We start from the raw sequence: 11,270 nt of genomic DNA on the forward strand, positions 1-11,270 counted from the left end.
GATCTTCTATGAGGATGTTCACTTGTTCATGAGAACTATGCACATGGTTTGGATGGAGTTTGATCACGTGTTCGTGAAGCCCCTCAGAGTGAGACCTCCTGTCTGCAGCTGTAGTTCCCTCTGATGGTGAAACCGCCGGTGTTTGTGTCGCAAACATCGATTTTCTGATCGATTTATCGTTTAAGATCCGCAGGTTCGATGCGCAGGTTCGATGCGCAGACGCGATAAATGTCAGAAGAACGTTAGCATGTTAGCCTGTTAGCTTCACGAGCAGCCGCGCGTTGATGCTCCAGTGAAGGTGAAACAAGGTAAATACTTATAATCAACTCCATGTTTAAATGATGTTTAAACATGTTTTAATACTTTAATAATCTTCCACAAATGTTCTTCTCATAGAATCCATGTAGTTATTAATACTATTATTTATGAAAATAACTCATTATTGTTGTTTAACTTTTCTTCTCGTGTGTTGAATATTTCAGCAGCAAAATGTCATTTATCGGTAAATAAAAGAGATTTATAAAGTGTTTGTTGACCTCTACGTCAGCAGACCACGTGACCTGTCATGGCTCCTCACCCAGCAGTCCAGGCCTGCATCGACCTGTCAGCCGGAGCCATCGGTACCTGTCAATCATCCTTGATGAGTCCTGCTGGTCTCATGTTGATGATGTCATCAGACATCATGTGACTGATCTTCTCTGGACATTAGTGTCTCATCCTCATCTTTTCTTCTTCTTCTTCTTCTTGTAGTTTTTTTCTTCTTCTTCTTCTTCTTCTTCTTCTTCTTCTTCTTCTTCTTCTTCTTCTTCTTCTTCTTCTTCTTGTAGTTTTTTTCTTCTTCTTCTTCTTCTTGTAGTTTTTTTCTTTCTTCTTGTAGTTTTTTTCTTCTTCTTCTTCTTGTAGTTTTTTTCTTTCTTCTAGTTTTTTTTCTCCTTCTCGTTCCTCCTCTTCATGGCTTCACGTGTGGGTTCTGAGCTGGTGTGTGTGTTCTGAGCTGGTGTGTGTGTTCTGAGCTGGTGTGTGTGTTCTGAGCTGGTGTGTGTGTTCAGGTGGCGCGGCGTGTGTGTTCAGTGGTCAACCTCTGGACACGGCGAAGGTCAAGATGCAAACGTTTCCAAAGATGTACCGAGGCTTCGTGCACTGCATCACCTCCACCTACCAGCAGGTGGGGCTGCGGGGTCTGTACCAGGGAACCACGCCGGCTCTGATGGCCAACATCGCCGAGAACTCGGTTCTGTTCATGAGCTACGGCTTCTGTCAGGAGCTCATCCGGGTCACGGCGGGACTCCCGGGTCACGCGGTGCTCAGGTACGAGACCTTGACCAGGAATCGGCTCCTGTGCTCGTATTACAGTCATTACGGTAAACATCAGCTTCACTCACGCAGCTGCCGTGATGAGTTCACAGAGAGGGAGTGAGACGTTGATGATGTTAACACACTGACTGTGTGTGTGTGTGTGTGTGTGTGTGTGCAGCGACGTGCAGAAGGCGTGTGCGGGGTCCGTGGCGTCCATCTTCTCCTCGCTGGTCTTGTGTCCGACGGAGCTGGTCAAGTGTCGTCTGCAGGCCATGCTGGAGATGCAGGCGTCAGGAAAGATCGCGACGCAGCAGAAGTAAGAGCTTCTTGTTGAGGACGTTTGTCACGGAATATTATTTTATATATATATATATTATCTTCATCGCTGATGACCTCGGCTCCACCAGTCTTTTCTCTCTCTTGTGACTCAAACTCTTCATGTATCAAAGTCCAGAGAAGTTGAAATCTAAAGATTTTAAAATGTTACAGAGTTTATCAGATCATTGTTGTTATTAATATTATATTATTACTATTATTATTATTACTATTGTTATTACTATTATTATTAACACTATTGTTATTACTATTAATATTATCATTATTATTGTGATTATTTATTAATATTATCATTATTATTGTGATTATTTATTAATGTATTGTTACACTAGATGCAGGAGCTGGTTCAGAGTTTCCTAATTAAATATTACAAATAAACTAGGGATTGGTTTTGATAAAAAATCAAATCAATAATAATAGTAATGTAAATAATAACAACGATAATACTCTTGTTATTAATAATAGCAACATTATTATGATTCATATTCAGAAAATTTAACATTAATAATAATATTAATATTAATAATAAGCTTGTGTGCTGCAGCATCTGTACTATAATTATTAACAATAATAATATGAATAATAATAATATTAATAATAATGAGATTAATTATAAGCTTGTGTGCTGCAGCATCTGTACTATAATTATTAACAATAATAAGAATAATATTATTGGTAACAATATGAACAATAATATTAATAATCATATTAATAATCATAGTTTCAATAACAATAGTTATAATATGAACAATAACAATAGTTATAATATGAACAATAATAATAATAATAGTGACATTAATAATAATAATAATAATAGTGAAATTAATAATAATCATAAATAATAATATGAACAATAATAATAATAGTGACATTAATAATAATAATAATAATAGTGAAATTAATAATAATCATAAACAATAATATGAACAATAATAATAATAGTGACATTAATAATAATAGTGACATTAATAATACTCATTAATAATAATATGAACAATAATAATAATAGTGACATTAATAATAATAGTGACATTAATAATACTCATTAATAATAATATGAACAATAATAATAATAGTGACATTAATAATAATAGTGACATTAATAATACTCATTAATAATAATATGAACAATAATAATAATAGTGACATTAATAATAATAATAAAAGTGACATTAATAATAATATGAACAATAATAATAATAATAAAAGTGACATTAATAATAATATGAACAATAATAATAATATGAACAATAATAATAATAATAAAAGTGACATTAATAATAATATGAACAATAATAATAATATGAACAATAATAATAATAATAAAAGTGACATTAATAATAATATGAACAATACTAATAATAATAATAGTGACATTAATAATAATAATAAAAGTGACATTAATAATAATATGAACAATACTAATAATAATAAAAGTGACATTAATAATAATATGAACAATAATAATAATAATAATAGTGACATTAATAATAATCATTAATAATAATATGAACAATAATAATAATAGTGACATTAATAATAAGCCTGTGTGCTGCAGCTCCGTGTGGTCCATGGTCAAGTCCATCTTGAGGAACGAGGGTCCTCAGGGTTTCTTCCAGGGTTTGACGACCACCATCGCCCGAGAGGTTCCTGGTTATTTCTGCTTCTTCGGCGCCTACGAGCTCTGTCGCTCCAGCTTCGCTGAACACCTGAAGTGCCACAAGGACGACATCGGTGAGTCCGGCTCCGCCTCCTCCTCCTCCACAGGTCGTGACCTCTCTCTCTGCAGGCGTGGCCCCCATCGTCTTCAGCGGGGGGCTGGGGGGGGCGTGTCTGTGGCTGGTGGTCTACCCCATGGACTGTGTCAAGTCTCGCATCCAAGTCATGTCCATGACGGGGCGACAGAGCGGCTTCTTCAAGACCTTCAGCAGCATCGTGCGCACAGAAGGTAACACAACAAGTGTGCGACTGACGTGTCACCTCGACACTAAGTGCGCGACTGACGTGTCACCTCGACACTAAGTGCGCGACTGACGTGTCACCTCGACACTAAGTGCGCGACTGACGTGTCACCTCGACACTAAGTGCGCGACTGACGTGTCACCTCGACACTAAGTGCGCGACTGACGTGTCACCGCGACACTAAGTGCGCGACTGAAGTGTCACCTCGACACTAAGCGTGCGACTGAAGTGTCACCTCGACACTTAGTGACGTGTTACCTCGACACTAAGTGTGCGACTGACGTGTCACCTCGACACTAAGTGACGTGTTACCTCGACACTAAGTGCGCGACTGACGTGTCACCGCGACACTAAGTGCGCGACTGAAGTGTCACCTCGACACTAAGCGTGCGACTGAAGTGTCACCTCGACACTAAGTGACGTGTTACCTCGACACTAAGTGTGCGACTGACGTGTCACCTCGACACTAAGTGCGCGACTGACGTGTCACCTCGACACTAAGTGCGCGACTGACGTGTCACCTCGACACTTAGTGCGCGACTGACGTGTCACTTCAACTCTTAAGTGCGCGACTGACGTGTCACCTCCACACTAAGTGCGCGACTGACGTGTCACCTCCACACTAAGTGTGCGACTGACGTGTCACCTCCACACTAAGTGCGCTACTGACGTGTCACCTCCACACTAAGTGCGCGACTGACGTGTCACCGCGACACTAAGTGCGCGACTGAAGTGTCACCTCGACACTAAGCGTGCGACTGAAGTGTCACCTCGACACTAAGTGTGCGACTGACGTGTCACCTCGACACTAAGTGTGCGACTGACGTGTCACCTCGACACTAAGTGCGCGACTGACGTGTCACCTCGACACTAAGTGCGCGACTGACGTGTCACCTCGACACTAAGTGCGCGACTGACGTGTCACTTCAACTCTTAAGTGCGCGACTGACGTGTCACCTCCACACTAAGTGCGCGACTGACGTGTCACCTCCACACTAAGTGCGCGACTGACGTGTCACCTCGACACTAAGTGCGCGACTGACGTGTCACCGCGACACTAAGTGCGCGACTGAAGTGTCACCTCGACACTAAGTGTGCGACTGACGTGTTACCTCGACACTAAGTGTGCGACTGACGTGTTACCTCGACACTAAGTGCGCGACTGACGTGTTACCTCGACACTAAGTGCGCGACTGAAGTGTCACCTCGACACTAAGTGTGCGACTGACGTGTCACCTCGACACTAAGTGTGCGACTGACGTGTTACCTCGACACTAAGTGTGCGACTGACGTGTTACCTCGACACTAAGTGTGCGACTGACGTGTTACCTCGACACTAAGTGTGCGACTGACGTGTTACCTCGACACTAAGTGCGCGACTGAAGTGTCACCTCGACTCTAAGTGTGCGACTGACGTGTTACCTCGACACTAAGTGCGCGACTGACGTGTCACCTCCACACTAAGTGTGCGACTGACTTGTCACCTTGACACTAAGTGTGCGACTGACGTGTCACCTCGACACTAAGTGTGCGACTGACGTGTCACCTCGACACTAAGTGTGCGACTGACGTGTCACCTCGACACTAAGTGTGCGACTGACGTGTCACCTCGACACTAAGTGTGCGACTGATGTGTTACCTCCACACTAAGTGTGCGACTGACGTGTCACCTCCACACTAAGTGTGCGACTGACGTGTCACCTCCACACTAAGTGTGCGACTGATGTGTCACCTCGACACTAAGTGCGCGACTGATGTGTCACCTCCACACTAAGTGTGCGACTGACGTGTCACCTCCACACTAAGTGTGCGACTGACGTGTCACCTCGACACTAAGTGTGCGACTGACGTGTTACCTCGACACTAAGTGTGCGACTGACGTGTCACCTCGACACTAAGTGTGCGACTGACGTGTCACCTCGACACTAAGTGTGCGACTGACGTGTTACCTCCACACTAAGTGTGCGACTGACGTGTCACCTCCACACTAAGTGTGCGACTGACGTGTCACCTCCACACTAAGTGTGCGACTGATGTGTCACCTCGACACTAAGTGCGCGACTGACTTGTCACCTCCACACTAAGTGTGCGACTGACGTGTCACCTCCACACTAAGTGTGCGACTGATGTGTCACCTCGACACTAAGTGCGCGACTGACTTGTCACCTCGACACTAAGTGCGCGACTGACGTGTCACCTCCACACTAAGTGTGCGACTGACTTGTCACCTCGACACTAAGTGTGCGACTGACGTGTCACCTCGACACTAAGTGTGCGACTGACGTGTCACCTCGACACTAAGTGTGCGACTGACGTGTTACCTCCACACTAAGTGTGCGACTGACGTGTCACCTCCACACTAAGTGTGCGACTGACGTGTCACCTCCACACTAAGTGTGCGACTGATGTGTCACCTCGACACTAAGTGCGCGACTGACTTGTCACCTCCACACTAAGTGTGCGACTGACGTGTCACCTCCACACTAAGTGTGCGACTGATGTGTCACCTCGACACTAAGTGCGCGACTGACTTGTCACCTCGACACTAAGTGCGCGACTGACGTGTCACCTCCACACTAAGTGTGCGACTGACTTGTCACCTCGACACTAAGTGCGCGACTGACGTGTTACCTCGACACTAAGTGCGCGACTGTTGTGTCCCTCCAGGCTTCAGAGCGCTCTACTCCGGACTCACGCCCACCATGGTCCGCACCTTCCCCGCCAACGGAGCTCTGTTCCTGGGATACGAGGCCAGCAGGAAGTTCATGATGGAACACCTGGAGCACTGATGACCTTTACTTGAGTTTTATTTTGAAAGTATTTCTATCGAACCCATGAGATGTTCGTGTCTACCTCAACACACCTGATGCAGGTAACCTGATGACAAACACTCCAGAAGTTTCAAGTGTTGTTGTGTTGTTGTTGTTGTTGTTGTTGTTGTGCAGCCGCGGCTCATGTTGACACTTTTATGACTGTGATGAACTTTTACTGACATTAAATGACTCGATTGAACTCTCTGTGTTTTTACTCTAAGATGTGTGTGTGTGTGTTGTTGTGATGTGTGACTCTATTGTAACATCAGTGTGTGTGTTGTTGTGATGTGTGACTCTATTGTATCATCAGTGTGTGTGTTGTTGTGATGTGTGACTCTATTGTATCATCAGTGTGTGTGTGTTGTTGTGATGTTTGACTCTATTGGATCACCAGTGTGTGTGTTGTTGTGATGTGTGACTCTATTGTATCATCAGTGTGTGTGTGTTGTTGTGATGTTTGACTCTATTGGATCACCAGTGTGTGTGTTGTTGTGATGTGTGACTCTATTGTATCATCAGTGTGTGTGTTGTTGTGATGTGTGACTCTATTGTATCATCAGTGTGTGTGTTGTTGTGATGTGTGACTCTATTGTATCATCAGTGTGTGTGTGTTGTTGTGATGTTTGACTCAATTGGATCACCAGTGTGTGTGTTGTTGTGATGTGTGACTCTATTGTATCATCAGTGTGTGTGTTGTTGTGATGTGTGACTCTATTGTATCATCAGTGTGTGTGTTGTTGTGATGTTTGACTCTATTGTATCATCAGTGTGTGTGTTGTTGTGATGTGTGACTCTATTGTATCATCAGTGTGTGTGTGTTGTTGTGATGTTTGACTCTATTGTATCATCAGTGTGTGTGTTGTTGTGATGTTTGACTCTATTGTATCATCAGTGTGTGTGTTGTTGTGATGTTTGACTCTATTGTATCATCAGTGTGTGTGTTGTTGTGATGTTTGACTCTATTGTAGCATCAGTGTGTGTGTTGTTGTGATGTGTGACTCTATTGTATCATCAGTGTGTGTGTTGTTGTGATGTTTGACTCTATTGTATCATCAGTGTGTGTGTTGTTGTAATGTGTGACTCTATTGTATCATCAGTGTGTGTGTTGTTGTGATGTTTGACTCTATTGTATCATCAGTGTGTGTGTTGTTGTGATGTGTGACTCTATTGTATCATCAGTGTGTGTGTGTTGTGATGTGTGACTCTATTGTATCATCAGTGTGTGTGTTGTGATGTGTGACTCTATTGTATCATCAGTGTGTGTGTTGTTGTGATGTTTGACTCTATTGTATCATCAGTGTGTGTGTTGTGATGTTTGACTCTATTGTATCATCAGTGTGTGTGTTGTTGTGATGTTTGACTCTATTGTATCATCAGTGTGTGTGTTGTTGTGATGTGTGACTCTATTGTATCATCAGTGTGAGTGTTGTTGTGATGTGTGACTCTATTGTATTATCCGTGTGTGTGTGTTATTATGATGTGTGACTCTATTGTATCATCAGTGTGTGTGTGTTGTGATGTGTGACTCTATTGTATCATCAGTGTGTGTGTGTTGTTGTGATGTGTGACTCTATTGTATCATCTGTGTGTGTGTGTGTTGTGATGTGTGACTCTATTGTATCATCAGTGTGTGTGTTGTTGTGATGTGTGACTCTATTGTAACATCAGTGTGTGTGTTGTTGTGATGTGTGACTCTATTGTATCATCAGTGTGTGTGTTGTTGTGATGTGTGACTCTATTGTATCATCAGTGTGTGTGTTGTTGTGATGTGTGACTCTATTGTATCATCAGTGTGTGTGTTGTTGTGATGTGTGACTCTATTGTATCATCAGTGTGTGTGTTGTTGTGATGTGTGACTCTATTGTATCATCAGTGTGTGTGTTGTTGTGATGTGTGACTCTATTGTATCATCAGTGTGTGTGTTGTTGTGATGTGTGACTCTATTGTATCATCAGTGTGTGTTTGTACAAAACTCTCTTTTCATTGAAATATTGACATTAGAAAATGATCTTAAGCTCCGCCCACTGAAAACACTTTGTTTTTCTGGAGATGAAATCTTGTTGATCATAACCACACTCACTCTGCTGTGATTGGTCAAGCGTGGAGGTTTGTCACCGCGCATCATCAATGGTCTCCACCACCAAGGGACTGGTTGTATAAACAAAGCATGATCACAGCTGGAGGAGTGAAGTCATCATTACGTCATAATGGACTCTCGTAACCTCTCGTTCGTCCAGATTTCAGAGCAACTTTATAAAGTAATGAGTTCAAAGGTCATGATGAGAAGTTACTGCGTCTTGAAGAACATTCACTACATGATTGATCTTAAGGTTCTTAATAAAAGTTAAAAATGAATCAAAGGTTTTCTTCAGAAACACAGCAAAGCTTTATTGACAAACGTGTTGAAGACAAATATTGTAACATGTTGTTCTTCGCTTGTGTTCGAGCGACGACAGCGTCTTCCAGCAGGTGGCGCTCAAGCAACTTCCTGCTGAAGGTCAGAGCAGGTGTCAAGGTGAGGTGAGTTCGTGGACCGAGGTCTTACCTTCTTGTCGGCGCCGGCGCCGCACACACACCCGACCAGTCCGTTGAGCACCTGAGCGCCGCACAGCACCCCCTGCAGGCCACTGACCACCATCAGTGTCACGAACAGGCCCAGGTTAAAGGTCACGATGCCTCGCGGCACCTCGCAGGTGTTCCACAAGCCGTGGTCCGTCAGGTAGCGTCCGTCGCTGCAGCAGAGACACGTTAGCTGTGTTTCCACCTGGTCGGGTGAGTCGCACCTGGTCGGGTGAGTCGCACCTGGTCAGGTGAGTCGCACCGGGTCAGGTGAGTCGCACCGGGTCAGGTGAGTCGCACCGGGTCAGGTGAGTCGCACCGGGTCGGGTGAGTCGCACCGGGTCGGGTGAGTCGCACCGGGTCGGGTGAGTCGCACCTGGTCGGGTGAGTCGCACCTGGTCGGGTGAGTCGCACCTGGTCGGGTGAGTCGCACCTGGTCGGGTGAGTCGCACCTGGTCGGGTGAGTCGCACCTGGTCGGGTGAGTCGCACCTGGTCGGGTCAGTCGCACCTGGTCGGGTGAGTCGCACCGGGTCGGGTGAGTCGCACCTGGTCGGGTGAGTCGCACCGGGTCGGGTGAGTCGCACCTGGTCGGGTGAGTCGCACCTGGTCGGGTGAGTCGCACCTGGTCGGGTGAGTCGCACCTGGTCGGGTGAGTCGCACCTGGTCGGGTGAGTCGCACCTGGTCGGGTGAGTCGCACCTGGTCGGGTGAGTCGCACCTGGTCGGGTGAGTCGCACCGGGTCGGGTGAGTCGCACCTGGTCGGGTGAGTCGCACCTGGTCGGGTGAGTCGCACCGGGTCGGGTGAGTCGCACCGGGTCGGGTGAGTCGCACCTGGTCGGGTGAGTCGCACCGGGTCGGGTGAGTCGCACCTGGTCGGGTGAGTCGCACCGGGTCGGGTGAGTCGCACCTGGTCGGGTGAGTCGCACCGGGTCGGGTGAGTCGCACCTGGTCGGGTGAGTCGCACCTGGTCGGGTGAGTCGCACCGGGTCGGGTGAGTCGCACCTGGTCGGGTGAGTCGCACCGGGTCGGGTGAGTCGCACCTGGTCGGGTGAGTCGCACCGGGTCGGGTGAGTCGCACCTGGTCGGGTGAGTCGCACCGGGTCGGGTGAGTCGCACCTGGTCGGGTGAGTCGCACCTGTCTCTGAACGGACTCGTCCACGCGCCGCCGCCGTCCCGACACAACGGCCCGTTGTGAACGCCGAGCGCCGCCGCCACGAAAGCGTAGAGCGCTCCCAGCAACCCCAGGCCCGCGAACGCCATGGAGAGCAGCATCTGTGAGGAGACGAGACGTGACGTCTGAGGACCAGATGTTCTTCTCAGATGTTCTTCTCAGATGTTCTTCTCAGATGTTCTTCTCAGATGTTCTTCTCAGATGTTCTTCTCACCCCACAACGGTTCCCACAGCAGCCGCCGGCCCCGGTCAGGTGCACGAAGAGCGCAGCGGTCAGCACCTGAAGCGTAACGACAGCGTAACAACAGAGTTCTCGTGGCGTCTCGGTGCCTCACCATGCCGCCGCCGATGATCCCGCCGAAGTACTTGACCTCCGGCGTGATGTGACCTTCTCTGGCGTACGACGGGTCTCCGGCCGGGAAGAAGAGCACGACGTTGAGGACGATGGACATGAGGACGAGAGGATACAAGGAGATGGCGATGAAGGTGGAGCACTTCCCGGCCGACATGTTGAGGCTGAACGTCCGTGAGCGACTGAGCGACTGAACATCTTCTCAGCGACGCTTCCTGTTTCCAGAGCAGAAGTTGATTCTGATGCTTTGATAACGAGTCACGCAGGAAACGAACAAACGCTTGTCGACGTCAAACCTTTGAATCGTTACTCAGTTGAAACATTGAGACTTTTCTGAAGGAAACACTTTATGAGAAGAAGAGACAAACGACAAAGATGGGAGAGAGAGATGGAAGAGAGAGGGAGTGATAGAGAGATGGAGAGAGGGAGAGAGGGAGAGATGGAAGAGATGAAGAGAGGGAGAGATGGAAGAGATGGAGAGAGGGAGAGATGGAGAGAGGGAGAGATGGAGAGAGGGAGAGATGGAGAGAGGGAGAGAGGGAGAGATAGAGAGGGAGAGATGGAGAGATGGAGAGATGGAAGAGATGGAGAGAGGGAGAGATGGAGAGATGGAAGAGATGGAGAGAGGGAGAGATGGAGAGAGGGAGAGATGGAGAGATGGAGAGAGGGAGAGATGGAGAGATGGAGAGAGGGAGAGATGGAGAGAGGGAGAGAGGGAGAGGGGGAGAGAGGGAGAGATGGAGAGATGGAGAGAGGGAGAGATGGAAGAGATGGAGAGAG

The 11,270-nt window shown here is 46.6% G+C and overlaps 2 protein-coding genes across 4 annotated transcripts; one reads left to right on the top strand and one right to left on the bottom strand.

The window, feature by feature from the left end:
* Positions 1-98: 98 nt before the first annotated feature.
* slc25a15b (solute carrier family 25 member 15b) lies at positions 99-6,606 on the top strand. Of its 2 annotated transcripts, none has more exons than XM_087807190.1 (7): positions 99-308; positions 548-620; positions 1,050-1,308; positions 1,475-1,612; positions 3,191-3,366; positions 3,422-3,580; positions 6,262-6,606. In XM_087807190.1, the coding sequence occupies exons 2-7, from the start codon at positions 566-568 to the stop codon at positions 6,381-6,383; spliced, it is 909 nt and encodes a 302-aa protein (XP_087663316.1). In that variant the 5' UTR covers positions 99-308; positions 548-565; the 3' UTR covers positions 6,384-6,606. The 2 variants fall into 2 exon arrangements, with proteins under 2 accessions (XP_087663316.1, XP_087663317.1); XM_087807191.1 differs by having other exon boundaries at positions 551-620.
* A 2,164-nt stretch (positions 6,607-8,770) lies between these two features.
* Positions 8,771-10,663, bottom strand: LOC148065608 (transmembrane 4 L6 family member 1-like). 2 transcript variants are annotated; one of them, XM_087807463.1, is made up of 5 exons: positions 10,474-10,663; positions 10,353-10,418; positions 10,103-10,239; positions 8,953-9,139; positions 8,771-8,898 (listed from the first exon to the last, which is right to left on the bottom strand). In XM_087807463.1, exons 1-5 carry the CDS (start codon positions 10,645-10,647, stop codon positions 8,884-8,886), a joined length of 579 nt encoding a protein of 192 aa, XP_087663589.1. In that variant the 5' UTR covers positions 10,648-10,663; the 3' UTR covers positions 8,771-8,883. The 2 variants fall into 2 exon arrangements, with proteins under 2 accessions (XP_087663589.1, XP_087663590.1); XM_087807464.1 differs by having other exon boundaries at positions 8,777-8,895.
* Between the last annotated feature and the right edge of the window lie 607 nt (positions 10,664-11,270).

This window comes from Callionymus lyra, chromosome 14, assembly GCF_982586985.1.
Source record: "Callionymus lyra chromosome 14, fCalLyr1.hap1.1, whole genome shotgun sequence".
In the NCBI taxonomy this organism is placed as follows: Eukaryota; Metazoa; Chordata; class Actinopteri; order Syngnathiformes; family Callionymidae; genus Callionymus; species Callionymus lyra.

Excerpts from the sequence above, each read along its gene's own strand:
- slc25a15b (XM_087807190.1), top strand. The coding sequence starts at position 566 with ATGGCTCCTCACCCAGCAGTCCAGGCCTGCATCGACCTGTCAGCCGGA. Across the intron at positions 1,309-1,474 it reads CCGGGTCACGCGGTGCTCAG|CGACGTGCAGAAGGCGTGTG; the intron begins GTACGAGACCTT and ends GTGTGTGTGCAG. Across the intron at positions 3,581-6,261 it reads CAGCATCGTGCGCACAGAAG|GCTTCAGAGCGCTCTACTCC; the intron begins GTAACACAACAA and ends GTGTCCCTCCAG.
- LOC148065608 (XM_087807463.1), bottom strand. The coding sequence starts at position 10,647 with ATGTCGGCCGGGAAGTGCTCCACCTTCATCGCCATCTCCTTGTATCCT. Across the intron at positions 10,419-10,473 it reads GGATCATCGGCGGCGGCATG|GTGCTGACCGCTGCGCTCTT; the intron begins GTGAGGCACCGA and ends GTTACGCTTCAG. Across the intron at positions 9,140-10,102 it reads ACGAGTCCGTTCAGAGACAG|CGACGGACGCTACCTGACGG; the intron begins GTGCGACTCACC and ends TCTCTGCTGCAG.